Source organism: Notolepis coatsorum (assembly GCF_963971535.1).
Source record: "Notolepis coatsorum genome assembly, chromosome: 6".
NCBI classification, from domain to species: domain Eukaryota; kingdom Metazoa; phylum Chordata; class Actinopteri; order Aulopiformes; family Paralepididae; genus Notolepis; species Notolepis coatsorum.
In genome coordinates, this window is record NC_140170.1 from 67,561,582 (window position 1) to 67,582,617 (window position 21,036).

Below are 21,036 nucleotides of genomic sequence, written 5' to 3' on the forward strand. Positions count from 1 at the left end.
AGCTGAATTTTAACAGACAAAACACTCAAGAAAAGAAATCACACATTTCAAGGATCACATTCCACAGTAGTAGTACGCCTCATCGGCCAGCAGGGGGCAGCAGCGGCGCCTCACATAGCCTAAGCGGCATGTGAAGTGAACTGACCTGCAGGGCCCCGGTCATGAAGACGGAGCAGCCCATGAGCAGGAAGATCATCAGGCCGGTGAGCCGCTGCTCCCGGATGCCCAGGAAGCGGGGCTGCTCCCCGGGGGCGGAGCTCTCCGACTCCAGCTTCAGGCTGTTGACGTGGGAGATGGAGAGGACGGTCGCCGCCACGAACCAGGGCAGGCCCATGATGGAGCACACGGCCAGCATCACCCCCACCACCAGCAGGTCCAGGTGGTACCCGCAGCCCTTCTGCAGGGGGGAGGGGAAAGTGAAACGGTTAACCTTCTGTAGTGTGGAAGTGAAAGGGTTAACCTTCTGTAGTGTGGAAGTGAAAGGGTTAACCTTCTGCAGTGTGGTTGACTATCTATCGCTACCGGGGAACATAGGACCCGGGGAACATAGACATGCTCCCGATGTTTTGGCTAACGCAATTAGCTGACAGGAACTAAACCCAAGCTGTTCCTCTAGTAACGGAACTCTGCTGAAAGGGTCTCTATAGAGGCCAAACGTAAGCAAGGTACATTCTGAACATTCTTAAAAAGAACACACACTGTGTTAAACGGGTGTGTAAAAAAATAAAAATAAACACAACATCTGTATGTGTTTAGTTAGGAGAACACTTCCTGTCTAATTCAACACTTCCTGTCTTATATCGACACATCCTGTCTAATTCAACACTTCCTGTCTAATATCGACACATCCTGTCTAATATCGACACTTCCTGTCTAATATCGATACATCTTGTCTAATATCAACACATCCTGTCTAATATCAACAGATCTATTATCAACACATTCTGTCTAATATCGACACATCCTGTCTCATATCAACGCCATTTCCATGATGTGTTCTGACCAGCAGCTTGTGCTCTTTGCGGTTGATGATGACGGCAGTGATCTGCTGGTCCATGAAGATGAGGATGGTGCAGAGCAGAGCAGGGATGGAGGCGGCCAGGACCGTCCACCACGGGTTCCGCCCTATAGGGTTGATCAGCCAACCACGGTCATCCCTGGTAGGCTGGAGGAACACACACGCACACACACACACACACACACACACACACACACACACACACACACACACACACACACACACACACACACACACACACACACACACACACACACACACACACACACACACACACACACACACACACACACACACACACACACACACACACACACACAGTTAACCATCTGTAGTGTGGTAGTGAAAGGGTTAGTGTGGTAGTGAAAGGGTTAACCCTTTGTAGTGTGGTAGTGAAAGGGTTAAGGTGAAGAAGATTGCCCCTCTAATATACAGCTGTCACACCTGTACTACTTTTCAGGCTACAAATTACCATAGAAGAAGAAGTAAAAACTACATGTAAAAAGAAAACAAGACATACTCCAGTAACTCCGTAAACAGTTGGCCCACTCAATATATATATTCGGACTACTTTGATCCGGTACAAACGGATAACTCAATTGCGTCCTCTCTGTGTTACCATAGTTACTGAGATCAAAGAGAGATCCATATCCATTTACCTGGAACTTGCTGGGCACCTGCAGCTTCTGCGAGGGTACTCCGATGGCGTAGTCCAGTCCAACCATTATAATGATGGTCAGGAAGACCGCAAAGTCACTGATCATGGACCGCACCTACACACAGCACGACACAAGCACAGTCCTAAACTTCTGCATTTCTGTTCAATCACAGTGGATATATCAGACTATAGGAGTACAAGTTTCAAAGGTACTCTTATATAGTCGAATATAATCTTTTAGCTGCGACCAGCAGCTCTATAGGTCACTCTGTCGGTCGGTCGGTTGGTCCATAAACATTTCCTCACCTTTTAGTGACCACAGGTTTCGCCCTAGGAGGCTGGAATTGGGCATGGTGGTCAAGTGTGTGTGTGTGTGTGTGTGTGTGTGTGTGTGTGTGTGTGTGTGTGTGTGTGTGTGTGTGTGTGTGTGTGTGCGTGCGTGCGTGTGTGTGTGATGGTCTGTGTGCGTGTTCATGACGATTGGCTAAAAGGGGACATCATGGTAATGGGAGTGGCCTATTGCAAACAGGTTGCAGCTATTGTGGATTTGCGCTTGTCGTAGAGTAGATCTGTGGTTGCTGATGAAGTGAAGTTCCTATTTCAAATAAATAGTAAAAGTCTTAGCTTAGCCTGCTATCATGCTCTTCAAACAATAATATCTGAAAGGGGAAACATTTAAGAAAATAAATAAATACTAAACCTCTAACCTTTTTACTATTATGTACCCTAATACTACGCTACTATTCTTATACTACTATCTATGCACTCAGAGTGTAATACTCAAGCTCGATACTATTTGACAAACAATGCCACTGACCCTTAGTGTTACAAAGGATCAGATTAAACCGAATATATATATTTATTGATTGATATATATTGCATAGTATTTGTATATCGTTTGATATCCCTTGTATATTCCTTGTACATATACACGGAATATCCCTTTAGCCTAGACCAGACCATAATATTTCATTCTCCTATTGGACAGCGGTCCACAGGCGCCGGGGCCATGCCTCCAGAGTCAGGTTCAAGGCCACCGTCAAGACATGTCTGTACATGCCCGGCCTTGCCCAGGAATACGAGACAGAAATGAGGTTGGCACTAGATTGTTCGCCGTGCATATAAATATGGCGCAGGTGAATACAGAAGTAGAGTTACCCAATAAGTTGAAGCCTCACCCACGATACAACGTGCGGTGAAGTATGGCCTGTTTGGCCCCAAATAGAGCATTGAGACCGCGTGCGAATTAATAACTGAATTGTCAGAGTTTGGCGCTATACCGTCGAGTGCGAGAGTTTGGCGCTATACCGTCGAGTGCGACATATTTCTATTAAGTCAGTAATAGTCTATTTGTGTATAGTGTATCGTGCGGCTAAAGTTCTACAGTGACCAGCATCACCAACGCTTCCTCGTACCAGCTAGAGTGCTTATCCAGGCTGGGCTGCTTTCATGGCGCTTTCACCCGAGGAGACCTAGACGAGAACCGTGTGGACATGTACACTGGATTAATCTACCCGACGACTACATAGCCCTTTGCGGCTGGATTATATTTGTTTTGGTCCTGTGATTTATGGAGCGGAGAATCGCCGACGCCTACACGTGTGGGATTTACCCTGTGAGGAGCCACGTCGAGTCTGCGCCTCAGAGAGCCTGAGGCCGGCTAGCTTTCTTCACTGTGGAGCTACAGTCTACGGAGAACAGCTGTATTCGTCTGTGGATCAAGAGACTATTGCACCGTCTCCTGTACTTGGAGTCTCCTTAGTCATCGTTGACCAGACTCTCTACTACCGACAGATCCTCTACCCCTGCTGGCTTACAACCGGGGGGACCCTTCCAGTATCTCCCGCTATATATTACTAGTGTACCATAGATATAATTCCCTAAGATTCAGGTTGTATAATTACCTCCTGCGTAACCAGAGAATGGACATTCATTATTGATTTGCCTACGCACATTCCTTTGCCTTATAAGCGCATCCAAAGTAAAATAGAGAAGTATATTATGTACCTTTTGCTGCAATAAATACTTAATTACCACTTTGTGTGGAACCGATTCATTGTGGGAAGTGTTCATCATATTTATATATCATGTACTGTATGGCCAGTAATTAAAGTACATAAAGCGGTAGTGGTTTAATGATACCATACTTATCAATACAGTCAGGGAATTGTACCCCTCAGTTACAATTGGTCCTTCGAGCCGGAGGGTAACTAGTGTAATATTAATATAGTGGTATTAATATTGACATGGCCTATGATGAACACTCCACAAAACGGTTCTCCTAAAGTAGATCGCCCGCAGCGTAGACGGCAGACACCTCAGTACTTAGAGGATTACGTTGCCAATATACTACCTAGCTTTCTACAGACGGTAAACGCGGAAAAAGTAGATAGTAAAATTATGTCCGACCCTATCGACCAGGCTACCCCGCCAATAGAGGCCCTAGTGGGTTCTAACGTAACTGACCAAGCTCACGGTAGGGACCAGGAGGGACCCGACATGACTTTACCCCCCGCCAAGACCGAAGAAGTAGTCCCCGGAGAGCTCCAGGATAAAGACAGCTCTCCAGGGATGGAACTCTACCCGCTACAAGAAGAGGAGAGCACCCCGGAGATGGATCTCCAGGACTCGCCACAGGAGAACAGATCTCCAACGAGTACTGCCAGGAGCGGATCACCTCAACCAGCGTCTTCCCCCAGCGAGGCGGACAAGATGCTGGCACAGGCATTCCTCGCCAGCCTAGCAGCCTCAACAGAGCGCGATCGACTCCAAGCACAGACGCTTAGTGAGCGCGAACATTCTTCCATGGAAAGAGAACGCCTTCAGGCGCAGCAACGAAGCGACGAAGATCGTATACGTCTAGAGATTAGACGCCTTCAGACGGAAGAGAATATGGTAAGGGACCGGGCCGAAGCCCAGCGCGCCGCCGCCGAAGCCCAGCGCGCCGCTGCCGGTGCCCAAAGAGAAGCAGAGCGCGACCTCGCTCTCACCAAGCGCGAAGCTGAGCGCGACCGATTACAAGCGCAGATAATGGAGCAGCTGATCACCAGGGCAACACCCCCTCCCTCCGCACGGGGTTCCAGGGCCTCGTCAAGACAAGGGTCAAGGGCACCCTCCCCTACCCGATCAAGCGACCCTGAGCCCGACCACCAGAGAGAGCCTATACCCCCCTCCGAACCCCTTCCCCGACCGGTCCAAGTGAGACCCAGCTACAAGGAAGAAACGGTCTACACCGCGGAGAGGCTAAATAGACGACTACAGGATCTAGAGGACCTGCCAGAGGAAGAAGAAGAGGGAGAGGAGGAGAGTCAAGCCCGACAGCAACACAGTACTCCACAGGACCAGGAGGTCCAGTACAGCCCAGGCTCTACCCCCGCGGCTCTGCGCTACAGACCCCCGACTCAATTCACGGGTGAGCTTGACGCACGACCAGCCCCGAGGAACAGCACCTGGATACGCGGGCCATGGTACCCAGCAGGTACCAGCCCACCAAGAGGCGTAAGAGGAGACTCGCCTAGGAGGCCTCTCTTCCAATGCTCACCGATGTGCCAGCCATCCATGGCATCATACATTGGCACACCGACGTTTCCGGACTTCACCCACGAGAACAGAGCACAGTACACGGAGCTACGAATGTGCTTAGAGACAATGATGTCCGATGTAGCTGATGAACCGTACAAGTATGCTATCCTACTGAAGCACCTCAAGGTGCCCCGAGCGCACAATATAGCGCTGGCCTATGCCACCTCTACTACCCCATACACAGCGGCTCTAGCAGCACTCGACCAAAGATATGGACGCATATGGGACTACGTAATACAAGAGATAAGGCATATTGACCGCCTACCCCCAGCCACAGACAATCGCTCACTAGATGACCTGTCTATCAAGGTACAATCCCTGGTAGGGATGCTGGGGGCGCAAAGAGAAAAGGGTATGCACGAACTGTACGCAAACTCTAATGTCGAGAGGATTTTAGAGAAGCTTCCGCCCGCCCGACAAGAGCGCTTCAGGCGGCAAAGAGACCACCGTGATCCTAACGGTCCCGAGCCATCCCTCCTAGACCTAGCCGACTTCCTGGCGAGAGAAGTCAACAGCCTACGGTTGGATACGTTCATGCGGAGCACCCCAAGCTCCAGAGAGGGACCTAGGAGAGCAAACGATGGCCGAAGATTGGTGACCGTCATGCACCAATCAGAATCAGTACCGAGCAGCAAGAACCACAGTACCCCCTCGATGAAAGAGAAGTGGAAGATGGTGTGCCCGTACTGCAAAAAGGAACACTGGTTGTCACAATGTGACACGTTCAAGAAGATGACCGCCGACGAGGTGAGTCAATGGATAAAGTCCAACCGACGCTGTTACCGATGTGCGCGCAGTCACATGGCAGCCGCTTGCCGCTTAAAGAAGAGGTGTAATCGGTGTGACGGAGCCCACCTAGATGTCCTACACGACAGTAACAGAAGAAAGCCTGCACCCTCAAGCAGCACAAAGGCAAGTGTTATGTACATTGACCCCGCCAGCAGCGGGGGCGCCCGGGTGCTCTTAAAGGTGGTCCGCGTAACACTGAGTTACCAAGATAAGGTCATGGACACTTACGCCGTCCTTGACGACGGGTCAGAGAAGACCCTTCTCCTCGCGTCCGCTGCGGCCCAGCTGGGGCTGCGGGGGAGCGAAAACCAGATGACGATTCGGACAATAAGAAGAGATCTAAAGACGATAAAGGGCGAGAATGTCTCCTTCACTATCGCAGCAAGCGGGCAGCCAGAGAGACGGTATAGGATTACTAATGCTTTCACCAGCCAAGAAATAGGCCTGTCGCAGTTAGGGGTGGGAATCACCAGTTTCATCATGATACGATACGATATCGATTCTTTGGACAACGATACGATATTTGCCGATATCACAAAGTCTCTCACGATACAATACGATACGATTAGATTCAGGTGCCTGCAATCGATATGAGATGATATCATATGCCCATTTAACACAATCAGTAACATTTAGATCAACAAAAAAAAGGTAATGAAAATATCATTTGACATTTGTATTTTTGAGCTCTTCCAGACATTTAAAGGAAAATCAATCTATTGTTTTTAATACAAATAGACCTCATGTTCACTGTAAAGTGCCACGTTTTTATATATTGAGCTTTAAACTTTAAGCTACATTTTTTGGAACTCAAAACTCACAACCTCCCTCTCCCAAACTGTTCCTACAACAATTTGTTGATGTTGCATGATCATGTATAGGCCTACATTTATTATGTATTATATTGTTTATGTTTAAATAACATTTAAACATCAAACTCCTCTGACCTCATCTGGTCTTTCCAAAGACGCGCGCACACACACACACAGAAAGGGAGAATGCTATGCTGTAACGTCTACACACACGGAGCTACTGCTGTTGTTCTTGGGCGGATATGAGACTCGCCACAGGATTTTCAAAATAAGAGTATCGATATGAATCGATCTTATTACATCGCATCGATCCGATTCGATTGTTGATAATTACATCGATGTATCGATCTGGATCGATGTATCGTCCCACCCCTAGTCGCAGTACACCTACCCCATCGCCAAGCTGATGGATAAATATGTGCACCTGCGTCAACTACCTATACCGCTCATAGACGGTGCCACCCCGACCCTGCTGATAGGCTCCGACCATGCAGACCTCATCGTCCCGATAGACCGGGTCCACACAGGGCCCAGAGGCTGTCCTGCAGCAGTCGAGACCCGCCTAGGATGGACATTACAAGGCCCCCTCGCTAAGTCTCTTAACCGAACAGCAGCCACTAACTGCCTCCACTCCAGAGTGACAGAAGAAGACACCACCCTCCTACAGCATGTCGAGAGGCTATGGACACTAGAGACAATGCCCTTTAAGAACGAAAAGAAAGACATTCGTTCCAAGGAAGACATTTACGCTATAGCCCTCCTCGAGCAGGGGACAAAGAGAGTCAAAGTCAACGGAGTGATGAGATACGCAACTCCACTCCTGAGGCGAGAGGGTATGCCTACCTTCCACGCCCCAAAAGAAGCGACGGAGCGGTATCTATTGAACACAGAGCGGCGCCTAGCCAGAGACCCCGCTCAAGAGACGGTGTACCGCGCTGAGATTAACAAGCTAATCACAGCGGGACACATAAAGAAAATTGACATTAAAGAGGCCGATCAGACGACCGAATCATGGTACGTGCCGCACCACAAAGTCCACCACAACGGCAAGGATCGTATTGTGTTCAACTGCAGCTACCAGATCGGATCACAAAATCTGAATAAAGAGCTCTTGCCCGGCCCAACACTCGGCCCCTCTCTACTAGGCGTGTTACTACGTTTCCGCCAAGACAAGGTGGCCATCAGCGGCGACATCAAAGGGATGTTCCTGCAGGTGAGACTAGTGGAGGAGGACAAGCCCCTGCTGCGGTTCCTATGGAGAGAGAGGATCGGGGATGAGCAACCAGCCATCTATCAATGGGAAGTCCTCCCTTTCGGAACCACATGCAGCCCATGCTGTGCTACGTTTGCACTGCAAAAGCACGTCGCAGAGGACCCAGCAGCTGATGAAGAGGTCCGACAAAGTGTAGGAAATAGTTTCTACGTGGACAACTGTCTGCAAAGCGTCTCGACGCCAGAAGAAGCCGAGGCCCTTCTACTCAAGCTCCGCGCCTCCCTGATCAAAGGCGGCTTTGATCTCAGGCAGTGGGCCAGCAGCGACCCGCAAGTATTGCGCAGCCTCTCCCCCGAGGACAAGGCAGCAAGCAGCGAGACCTGGATGGCGACCATCCCAGGAGAAGCCCAAGAAATGACATTAGGACTAGTCTGGCGCTTCAAAACAGACTCGCTCCATTATAAACACACGACTGCACTACCGACCACCAGACGGAGTGTATACAGAACACTCGCCAGACAATATGACCCGTTGGGATGTATTCTACCTTACACCACCAGGGCAAAGATGATTGTAAGAGCGTTATGGGACAAGGACCAGGGCTGGGACGACCCCATACCCGAACACCTTGCATCCACATGGAGAGAGTGGGAGACGGAACTCAGCTCACTCCCAGGTGTCAACATACGCCGCAGCTACTTCCCACCCACAGTGAGGCCGGAGACGTGCCAGATGGACCTGCACGTCTTCAGCGACGCCTCCGAAGTAGCCTACGGTTCGGTGGCCTACTTGCGTGCCCGAGAGGAGGGAGGAGAAATACATACTGCTTTCATCCTGGCTCGCTCAAGAATAGCCCCACGAAAGCAACAATCTATCCCGCGTCTAGAGCTCTGCGCAGCCCTAGCAGGAGCGCAACTCGCCACGTTAATCCAACGTGAACTCACCATTCCGGTGCAAAGAACAATCTTGTGGTCAGACTCCACGACAGTACTCACATGGATCCGGTCTGATTCGTGCAGATACAAGGTCTTCGTGGGAGTCAGAGTCACAGAGATTCAAGATTTAACAGAAGTAGCAAGCTGGAGGTATGTGGACACAAAACACAACCCAGCTGACGTCATCACCCGGGGAATGTCCCTGGATGACCTCACCCGTCACAACCTATACAGTGACGGGCCAGAGTTCCTCAAGCTCCCGGAAGAAGAGTGGCCTACACCCACCCCACGGGAAGCGAGTAAAGAGGAGGCCGAAAACAAGAAATCTATGTTCTGTGGATTGAACACACTCGTCTCCACAGACCCCGACATAGACGATTGCCTCACCCTAGAGAGTGCGCAGCTAAAGACATTCCTGTGGCACCACCCAGAGGTTCAGCTCACTACTGACATTACAGCAGCTGACTACAAAGAAGCAGAACTTCTTCTCCTACAACGAGCCCAGAGAGACTCGTTCCCCGATGAGCTAGACTGTCTACAGGGAGCAAAGCCCGTCCCATCAGACAGCAGACTGCTCCACCTAGCCCCCGAGAGCGACGCCCATGGTCTCATCAGAGTGGGTGGTCGTCTGCGGAGAGCTCCAGACTTACCGGATGACGTCAAGTACCCGATAGTCTTAAACAGCAGACACAAGGTCACAGAGCTGATCATAAAGAAATACGACGAGGATGTGCATCACGCCGGGGCAGAGAGAGTCTTCGCGGAGATCAGACGTCGTTATTGGATACTGCAAGGGAGAGAAGCAGTGCGGCGCTTCCAGCGAACCCGTCTAGACTGTCGTAAGTGGCGAGCGCAGCCCAGTATACCCCGGATGGCTGACCTACCTCCCTGTCGCCTCCGACTCGGCAACAAGCCTTTTCACTCCACCGGTATGGACTGTTTCGGCCCGCTGTATATAAAGAAAGGAAGAGGAACCGAGAAGCGGTGGGGTATTGTATTCAAATGCATGACCACCCGAGCGATGCATATAGAACTCCTTCCAACCATGAGCACAGACTCATTCCTTATGGCCTTCCGAAGATTCACATTGCGGAAAGGCAAACCGTCTATATTATTGTCTGATCACGGGACAAACTTCAAAGGCGGAGAAAGAGAGCTGAGAGAGAGCTTCCAAGCTATGGGCCCAGAACTTAAGACCCACCTCGCTCCATCCCAGATTGACTTCCAGTTTAATCCCCCGAACGCACCTCACTTCGGTGGAACTTGGGAACGAGAAGTACGTTCAATAAAGACAGCCCTGTACGCCGTGCTTGGGGCACAGACCGTGGCGGAAGAAGTCTTAATGACAGTCCTCACGGAGATCGAGGGAGTATTGAACTCAAAGCCCCTCGGTTACGTCTCAAGTGATGTAGCAGATGTCGACCCAGTCACCCCCAACACACTCTTGATGGGGCGGCTGGACCCCGCGCTACCACAGACAATGTACAGGCCTGAAGAAGCGAACGGCCGAAGAATGTGGAGGTACAGTCAAGTATTGGCTGACAAGTTTTGGAACAGCTTCCTACTCCACTATCTACCGTCTCTACAGACCCGCCAGAAATGGGTGAAAGAGAGAGACAATTTGACAGAAGGAACAGTCGTCATGATTATCGACCAGTCACTACCCCGAGCTATGTGGCCGGCTGGCCGCGTAAGCAAAGTGATCACCGGTGCCGACGGAAAGGTCCGAGCAGCCGAAGTGCTCGTCCAAGGACGGATCTACACCCGACCCGTGGCGAGGCTAATAGAACTGCCAAGGCTCCCCGATACTATCGATGACGACCATGACCCCATGACTTTGTGAACTGTCCGACCCCTCACAACAGACATTGAGTAGTGGACAGTGCGGTTAATCTGTCTCTGCTTAGCTAATTAGGTGGGACTAATTAGGAGGCGGCTGTTACAAAGGATCAGATTAAACCGAATATATATATTTATTGATTGATATATATTGCATAGTATTTGTATATCGTTTGATATCCCTTGTATATTCCTTGTACATATACACGGAATATCCCTTTAGCCTAGACCAGACCATAATATTTCATTCTCCTATTGGACAGCGGTCCACAGGCGCCGGGGCCATGCCTCCAGAGTCAGGTTCAAGGCCACCGTCAAGACATGTCTGTACATGCCCGGCCTTGCCCAGGAATACGAGACAGAAATGAGGTTGGCACTAGATTGTTCGCCGTGCATATAAATATGGCGCAGGTGAATACAGAAGTAGAGTTACCCAATAAGTTGAAGCCTCACCCACGATACAACGTGCGGTGAAGTATGGCCTGTTTGGCCCCAAATAGAGCATTGAGACCGCGTGCGAATTAATAACTGAATTGTCAGAGTTTGGCGCTATACCGTCGAGTGCGACATATTTCTATTAAGTCAGTAATAGTCTATTTGTGTATAGTGTATCGTGCGGCTAAAGTTCTACAGTGACCAGCATCACCAACGCTTCCTCGTACCAGCTAGAGTGCTTATCCAGGCTGGGCTGCTTTCATGGCGCTTTCACCCGAGGAGACCTAGACGAGAACCGTGTGGACATGTACACTGGATTAATCTACCCGACGACTACATAGCCCTTTGCGGCTGGATTATATTTGTTTTGGTTCTGTGATTTATGGAGCGGAGAATCGCCGACGCCTACACGTGTGGGATTTACCCTGTGAGGAGCCACGTCGAGTCTGCGCCTCAGAGAGCCTGAGGCCGGCTAGCTTTCTTCACTGTGGAGCTACAGTCTACGGAGAACAGCTGTATTCGTCTGTGGATCAAGAGACTATTGCACCGTCTCCTGTACTTGGAGTCTCCTTAGTCATCGTTGACCAGACTCTCTACTACCGACAGATCCTCTACCCCTGCTGGCTTACAACCGGGGGGACCCTTCCAGTATCTCCCGCTATATATTACTAGTGTACCATAGATATAATTCCCTAAGATTCAGGTTGTATAATTACCTCCTGCGTAACCAGAGAATGGACATTCATTATTGATTTGCCTACGCACATTCCTTTGCCTTATAAGCGCATCCAAAGTAAAATAGAGAAGTATATTATGTACCTTTTGCTGCAATAAATACTTAATTACCACTTTGTGTGGAACCGATTCATTGTGGGAAGTGTTCATCATATTTATATATCATGTACTGTATGGCCAGTAATTAAAGTACATAAAGCGGTAGTGGTTTAATGATACCATACTTATCAATACAGTCAGGGAATTGTACCCCTCAGTTACACTTAGCTGCCAGAGTTGTACCCTTCCTGAGTTCCTGCTGACTTGTTGTCGTTCATAATTTGTAAGTGGCCTTGGATCAGCTAAATGATTGTAAATGGCCTTGGATCAGATAGATTATTGTAAGTGGCCTTGGATCAGCTAAATGATTGTAAGTGGCCTTGGATCAGCTAAATGATTGTAAGTGGCCTTGGATCAGCTAAATGATTGTAAGTGGCCTTGGATCAGCTAAATGATTGTAAGTGGCCTTGGATCAGCTAAATGATTGTAAGTGGCCTTGGATCAGCTAAATGATTGTAAGTGGCCTTGGATCAGCTAAATGATTGTAAGTGGCCTTGGATCAGATAGATTATTGTAAGTGGCCTTGGATCAGCTAAATGATTGTAAGGGGCCTTGGATCAGCTAAATGATTGTAAGTGGCCTTGGATCAGCTAAATGATTGTAAGTGGCCTTGGATCAGCTAAATGATTGTAAGTGGCCTTGGATCAGCTAAATGATTGTAAGTGGCCTTGGATCAGCTAAATGATTGTAAGTTGTGTTGTGATGCTGGTTACCTTGGTGGGGAAGTAGCGGCTGGTCTTGAACTGCTTGAGGAAGGCTGACATGAAGAAGGTAGCAAAGAACAAGATGGCCGACCAGAAGAGGACGTCTGGGGTGTAGGGGCCGTGGTGTCCACACGCCGTCCCCACAAACTGGCCATGCAGACCCATGCACTCCTGAGGACATTCATAATGTTGTTGTATGAATTAACACGTTGTGCTCACATGGAGGCTTCCCCGGTTGACACAGAATAGACAGAGAGAGAGAGAGAGAGAGAGAGAGAGAGAGAGAGAGAGAGAGAGAGAGAGAGAGACAACAGAGGACAGAGAAAGAGAGAGAACAGCAGAGGAGGACAGAGAGAGAGGACAGCAGAGGAGGACAGAGAGAGAGAGGACAGAGAGAGAGGACAGAGAGAGAGGACATCAGAGGAGGACAGAGAGAGAGGACAGTAGAGGAGGACAGAGAGAGAGGACAGTAGAGGAGGACAGAGAGAGAGGACAGAGAGAGAGGACAGCAGAGGAGGACAGAGAGAGAGGACAGTAGAGGAGGACAGAGAGAGAGAGGACAGTAGAGGAGGACAGAGAGAGAGAACAGTAGAGGAGGACAGACAGAGAGAACAGCAGAGGAGGACAGAGAGAGAGAACAGTAGAGGAGGACAGATAGAGAGGACAGCAGAGGAGGACAGAGAGAGAGGACAGCAGAGGAGGACAGAGAGAGAGAGGACAGCAGAGGAGGACAGAGAGAGAGGACAGCAGAGGAGGACAGAGAGAGAGGACAGTAGAGGAGGACAGAGAGAGGACAGCAGAGGAGGACAGAGAGAGAGGACAGCAGAGGAGGACAGATAGAGAGGGCAGCAGAGGAGGACAGAGAGAGAGAGGACAGCAGAGGAGGACAGAGAGAGAGAGGACAGCAGAGGAGGACAGAGAGAGAGAGGACAGCAGAGGACAGAGAGAGAGGACAGCAGAGGAGGACAGAGAGAGAGGACAGCAGAGGAGGACAGAGAGAGAGGACAGTAGAGGAGGACAGAGAGAGAGGACAGTAGAGGAGGACAGAGAGAGAGGACAGCAGAGGAGGACAGAGAGAGAGGACAGTAGAGGAGGACAGAGAGAGAGGACAGCAGAGGAGGACAGAGAGCGAGGGCAGTAGAGGAGGACAGAGAGAGAGGGCAGTAGAGGAGGACAGAGAGAGAGGACAGTAGAGGAGGACAGAGAGAGAGGGCAGTAGAGGAGGACAGAGAGAGAGGACAGTAGAGGAGGACAGAGAGAGAGGACAGTAGAGGAGGACAGAGAGAGAGGACAGCAGAGGAGGACAGAGAGAGAGGACAGTAGAGGAGGACAGAGAGAGAGGACAGTAGAGGAGGACAGAGAGAGGACAGCAGAGGAGGACAGAGAGAATGAGAGGAAAGTAGAGGAGGACAGAGAGAGACAATGTGCTGAATTATTTGCTAGGCAGGAAAAGGGCTAAAGGGTAGATACCAGAACGCACATCCAAACAATAAATAATAGGTCCTGGACAGAAAAAAATCTAAACACTAGATAATGATCAGTAAGATAAGATATTACTTTATTGATGCCCTTGGGGAAATGTGGGCATTATACTGTAGCAGCATGGGAGAGGGGAGGTACAGGTATGGGCAGGGTAATAGTAGAAATACATAAATATAGGCAATACAATGATCTGAAAAATAAATCTGAAAAAATAAATAAACAAAGGTTCAGATTATACAATATATAGGGCAATAAATAATTTGAATCTGAATGTATACTATGAGTATGAGTAGAAGTAAACAGTATACACAAGGTGCAGTATACACGCAGTATACACCAGGTACCCTAAGTGGCATGATATACGTCATACGTTGTAGTCCATTTATAGGCATCACCACCACGTGACGGTCGTGATGTGTCCACCTGTCTGAAGACCAGCAGCGCCAACACTGGAAACGTCACACCGCAGTAATGCAGATAAATGTCCTCGGGGGCCTTCTCTAGTGTGCACAGTACACTCTATTCTTCTATTTTCTATAGACACCAGATAACACAGTACCAGGCTACTCTGTTTTCTGTGCCTTGTAATAATATGCTCGACATCGATCGAAAGGTCATTATCACTGTTTCCTGAGTGGTTCAAGAGAAGATGAGGAGGTTGGTTGACTGTATGGTGTTTTGTGCTTTGTTAATGTGTAGCCCTTCTACATAATTTTAGTACCTCTTCTACCTCGTTTTAGTACCTCTTTTACATAATTTTAGTACCTCTTCTACCTCATTTTAGTAGCGCATTTTAGTACCCCTTCTACCTCATTTTAGTACCTCTTCTACCAATTTGTCTACCTCTTTTACCTCATTTTAGTTCCTCTTCTACCAATTTGTCTACCTCTTTTACCTCATTTTAGTTCCTCATTATAGTACCTCTTCTATAGTACCTCATTTTAGTACCTCTTCTACCTAATTTAGTACCTCTTCTACTTCATTTTAGTCCCTCTTCCACAGTACCTCATTTTAGTACCTCTTCTACCTCATTTAGTACCTCTTCTACCTCCTTTAGTACCTCTTCTACCTCATTTAGTACATCTTCTACCTCATTTTAGTACCTCTTCTACCTCATTTAGTACCTCTTCTACCTCATTTAGTAGCTCTTCTACCTCATTTAGTACCTCTTCTACCTCATTTAGTACATCTTCTACCTCATTTTAGTACCTCTTCTACCTCCTTTAGTACCTCTTCTACCTCATTTAGTACATCTTCTACCTCATTTTAGTACCTCTTCTACCTCATTTAGTACCTCTTCTACCTCATTTAGTACCTCTTCTACCTCATTTAGTACCTCTTCTACCTCATTTAGTACATCTTCTACCTCATTTTAGTACCTCTTCTACCTCATTTAGTACATCTTCTACCTCATTTTAGTACCTCTTCTACCTCATTTAGTACATCTTCTACCTCATTTTAGTACCTCTTCTACCTCATTTTAGTACCTCTTCTACCTCATTTTAGTACATCTTCTACCTCATTTTAGTACCTCTTCTACCTCATTTAGTACATCTTCTACCTCATTTTAGTACCTCTTCTACCTCATTTTAGTAGCTCTTCTACCTCATTTTAGTACCTCTTCTACCTCATTTAGTACATCTTCTACCTCATTTTAGTACATCTCCTACCTCATTTTAGTACATCTCCTACCTCATTTTAGTACATCTTCTACCTCATTTTAGTACCTCTTCTACCTCATTTAGTACCTCTTCTACCTCATTTAGTACATCTCCTACCTCATTTTAGTAGCTCTTCTACCTCATTTTAGTAGCTCTTCTACCTCATTTTAGTACCTCTTCTACCTCATTTTAGTAGTTCTTCTACCTCATTTTAGTAGCTCTTCTACCTCATTTTAGTACATCTTCTACATCATTTTAGTACATCTTCTACCTCATTTTAGAATTTAGCATTTTGTACATTTTAGTTTTGTATATTATTTTGTATAGTGTTTGGTCTTTTACTATTTTACCCTATTACTGTATAACGCACAATCTCAGGAGGGTCATACAGAACCAAGCATTTCACTATAATGTACCTTATATGTGACAAATAAAACAAAACTTGAACTTGAACTTGAGTGTTACCTTGACGTTCAGAATGACGCGCGTGTGTGTGTGTCTGAGGTCTACTAAACAGCTGCGATCAGATTTGGATGATAGGAAATGGATGGAAAGATATCATGGCTCAGTGAACTACGTGTCACTGGTTTCCTGTGAGTGTGTGTGTGTGTGTGAGTGCATGCGTGCATGCGTGTGAGTGTGAGTGTGTGCGTGCATGCGTGTGAGTGTGAGTGTGTGCGTGCATGCGTGTGAGTCTGTGCGTGCATGCGTGTGAGTGTGTGCGTGCGTGTCTGGGTTACCTTGACAGTGAGGTTGGACCAGGGCACAGCGGAGGCTGTGATATTTCTTTCACTCCACAGGTCCAAGGTCTTGTTAGTGGGGTTGTCAGGCTCTGCACACTTACAACTACGCACATACAGAGAGAGAGAGAGAGAGAGAGAGAGAGAGAGAGAGAGAGAGAGAGAGAGAGAGAGAGAGAGAGAGAGAGAGGAGAGAGAGAGAGAGAGAGAGAGAGAGAGTGAGAGAGAGTGATGGATTGGAATGAATCACGGTACGGCTGAACCAACTGGAAATTACATTATCTAAATATACATTATATTACATTATCTGAGCTCACATGCTGTATTACTTGAATGATACTACACTGCAAAAACAAATCCCTGTCAAGTAATTTAATCTTGTATCGAGTCCTGTTTATAATAATGCGATAATGTGTAATTGTGGCGCCTGCTGGCCGCGGGCGGTGCTGCCTCTGTGTTTTTTTCAATACGTTCCCCATGAACGTCTTTGCATGCAGACTTTCTGCAGAGTGAATTATCTGTGCTTTGGCGGTCTGCGTAGCTGCGTAGTTGTTTACCCCACGTGCGAGAAAACGATCACATCTCGTTCATAGGTATAGCGGGCAGGCTGACCAACCGTGTCTCACCAGACCAATATCATGTTATCCAATATTGGATAATATCCCCGATATGGTCATTTCTGGGATATAAACCGTAATTATTTATTTATTTATAATTTTATTTTTGGGCTTTCTGTATTTTTCTACTTTCTGCATTGCCCCACTGTCGCCCTGGCGAAGGTGTAGAACTACCACATGCCTCCTCCGATACATGTGGAGTCGCCAGCCGCTTCTTTTCACCTGACAGCGAGGAGTTTCACTGGGGGAACGTAATGAGGTTCACACTATCTCCCCCAGATCCCCTCCCTGCTGAACAGGCGCCCCGACCGACCAGTAGGAGTCGCAGTTTACAACGACCAGGACACACACCCCACCGGCTTCCCACCCACTAACACTGCCAATTGTGTTAGTAGGGACGGCTGACCAAGCCGGAGGTACTGCTGACAGCTGGATTCGATCCCAGAGTCTCTGCAGTGGTAGGCAAGTGCTTAGTCCACTGCACTACCCAGCCGCCTTAACCGTAATTATTATAGCTTGTTTCCTCAAAGGGCCCTTGTGACAGTGGCTTTACTAGGGGCTCTCCGACACCGGGACACAGGTGGTGATGGTAAAAGCTGATGGTTTATTGAAGAGAGGTGGCAAGATGTTATTACAAGCCAGAGCAGATGGAACTTGCTGTCATGACAAAAGCTACATTTAACCTGTGCAAATTGATGATTTCAACCCTAACCCAAACAGATGGGCAGCGTAGCCACCTCTTCCCCCAGGCCTAATCAGCTTGACCAGCTTCAACCAGCTCTGTTTATTGTCATGTATTTACTTATTTTTTATTTATTCCCGGCTTTGTGTCAAAATTCACAATATGATGGTCTTACTAACCAAGTGGGTTGCTTCTATAAATGAATGTTTCTATGTGTATCTACTTTAAAGCTAACCGCAGTAACTAAAAATACATTTCAAATGTGAAATTGTACTTCTCAATATCTTGTTCAATCTTGATCTGTTTTAGAGAAAAGGGGTATAAAGAATTGCAGTAACTACAAAATCACTGGATAGTCAAATAACTTTAAAGATTTAAAGCCATTTAAAGATTAGGTAAGTTAGCTAGTGAACACTTACAACTCTAAAATTTACTTCACGAGTTGTCTCAGCTGATCAGTTATCTTGCTCTGTCCTCTCTCCAACATCCAGTGAGGCCGGCCCTATGATAGGGCTGTGGGAACATTGTGGGAACATAGTAGGGCTGTCCCCGACTAAGGATTTGGATGGTCGACTATGATTGGCCAAAATTTGCCGTTAGTCGACTATTGGTAAAAAAAAAAAAAAAAAAAGAGTAGCCTAATATTTTTTATATATATTTTTTTTTTAAATAATTTTTAATTTTTTTTTGTATCATTCCATTTGGGCTGTGGGGGGTGCTTAATGTCTGAAGGAGTCGACTGCAGGCTTCTTGTCCTCTGCAAAAGCATGCAATTGGTCCACTGATGGATACATCTTGATATTTGTCTAGTCTAGTGTGTTCATTAGATGGGTGAAATCCTCTTTCAGTGCCTCTGTGCCTGTTTTCGTAGGCAGTTAGCCTCTGGCATGTGTGCCATTAGCGTTAGCCATGCTTCTAGGCCTCTTTTCTTTTGGAAAGAATGATAAAAAAATTCAAATTAAAAATTTATATTATAATTTATATTTTTTTGTATTCGACTAAGAGGTTGGCTAGTTGACTACGGCTCCTTTCGACCGATTAGTCGACTAATCGACTAATAGGGGTCAGCCCTAGAACATAGGGCTGTAGGAACATAGTGGGAACATAGGGCTGTGGGAACATATGGCTGTGAGAACATAGTGGGAACATAGGGCTGTGGGAACATAGGGCTGTGAGAACATAGTGGGAACATAGGGCTGTGGGAACATAGGGCTGTAGGAACATAGTGGGAACATAGGGCTGTGGGAACATAGGGCTGTGGGAACATAGGGCTGTGGGAACATAGGGCTGTAGGAACATAGGGCTGTAGGAACATAGGGCTGTGGGAACATAGGGCTGTAGGAACATAGGGCTGTAGGAACATAGGGCTGTGGGAACATAGGGCTATGGGAACATAGGGCTGTGGGAACATAGGGCTGTGGGAACATAGGGCTGTAGGAACATAGGGCTGTAGGAACATAGGGCTGTGGGAACATAGGGCTGTGGGAATATAGAGCTGTGGGAACATAGGGCTGTAGGAACATAGGGCTGTGGGAATATAGAGCTGTGGGAACATAGGGCTGTAGGAACATAGGGCTGTGGGAATATAGAGCTGTGGGAACATAATAATTTATAATAATTTAGGAGAATAATAAATAATAATAATTTTATCAATATATTATATTATATTATTATATATCCTATAGGGCTGTAGGAACAGACGTTCCCCCTAAAATAAACCTGTTATTTCCGTAGTAGCCGAATGCTGCTTTAATAGAGTCTGAGGAGCTCTCTGAAAAACCATGCACAGGAGAGTGAGAGTAATAAATAAAACGGAGTGGACAGTGTTGTACGCACAACGCCAGCGTGAGTCTGTCCAGGTTGCTGTGCGTGTTGATGGGGTAGATCTCTCCCAGGTGGATGAGCTTCTCCAGGGCCTCGTAGATGAAGATGAGGCAGATGAGGGCAGCGAAGGCCTCCTCTGTGAAGCGTGTGATGTAACACACCAGGGAGCTGGCGTCTGTGGCCACCAACAGCAGACACAGGAAGGCCGTCCACAGGCCAATACAGGTCCTCAGAGACAGGTAGGACAGGTCATAGTCCCTGATACGGATATGAAGAGAGAGGAAAGAGATGAGAGGACATTCAAGATGTTTATTTATCTTGTCATATGCACAGTTAACAGAGAAGTTACACCGTACAATGAAAATCTTACTTTGCTAGTCCCCCCTCCACACGGAATCACAAAATATAGACTTAAACTAGAATTATTAAAAATGTTTAATCTTTAACTTTAATGCTAAAATAAAGAATAAAAGAGAAATAAAGTAGAAAACGAGTGACAGAGTAACAGATGAGGAGAGGAGAGGAGAGGAAGGGAGAGGAGAGGAAAGGAAAGGAGAGGAGAGGAAGGGAGAGGAGATGAGAGGAGAGGAAAGGAGAGGAAATAAGGAGAAAGGTGGCAATGGAAGAAGATGAATTGTGAAAAGTAATAGAACGTAGCAGCACGTAGCAATTACCAATTACCAAAATGTTACACAGAGATGCACAGAGGATTCTTACTTGCAGAACTTGAAGAGGATCTTTTCAAAGACGAGCACGGGGCCTGTGCTGCCCAGGATGGTGAGGGGCTGACCGGCAAACAGAGAGTAGGCCACTCCCGTCATGGACGCCCCCAGCAGAGACTCAATAGCACTCTAGGACACACACCGTTGGAACACAGTGAGTGTGTCTGGGTCTGTACATTCATCAGTTTACAGTCCGTAACGTCTATGATGTAGCGACACCATTTTAAACTCTTCATGTCGGTCAGGGACACTCTCGTCAGTAAGATTAAAGATCCTGCCTGAACTGACACTGAAACTCTGTATGAGGCATTTTGTCGATCCTTAACAGACCATAAAGACATGCATGGTAGGCAGGGACTACAGATGAAAACTAGCTCATTAGCAAATTCTGGCACATTTACATTGATGTGGAAACTAAAGATGTTGATTAATGTGCACTGTCCCTGGGTAAAACAAAATAAACAAAATAAACGTAAACCTGAATTCCCC

The 21,036-nt window shown here is 47.3% G+C and overlaps 1 protein-coding gene across 1 annotated transcript in view; it reads right to left on the minus strand.

The window, feature by feature from the left end:
• slc4a8 (solute carrier family 4 member 8) overlaps window positions 1-21,036 on the minus strand; it is a gene marked incomplete at both ends in the record, with an annotated part of 112,502 nt that overhangs the window by 13,089 nt on the left and 78,377 nt on the right. The window contains 7 exons of the mRNA XM_084315607.1: window positions 146-397; window positions 1,004-1,165; window positions 1,678-1,791; window positions 12,829-12,990; window positions 16,703-16,808; window positions 19,838-20,083; window positions 20,543-20,676. Coding sequence (XP_084171733.1) covers window positions 146-397; window positions 1,004-1,165; window positions 1,678-1,791; window positions 12,829-12,990; window positions 16,703-16,808; window positions 19,838-20,083; window positions 20,543-20,676 — 1,176 coding nt within the window. The remainder of the gene's footprint in view (window positions 1-145; window positions 398-1,003; window positions 1,166-1,677; window positions 1,792-12,828; window positions 12,991-16,702; window positions 16,809-19,837; window positions 20,084-20,542; window positions 20,677-21,036) is intronic.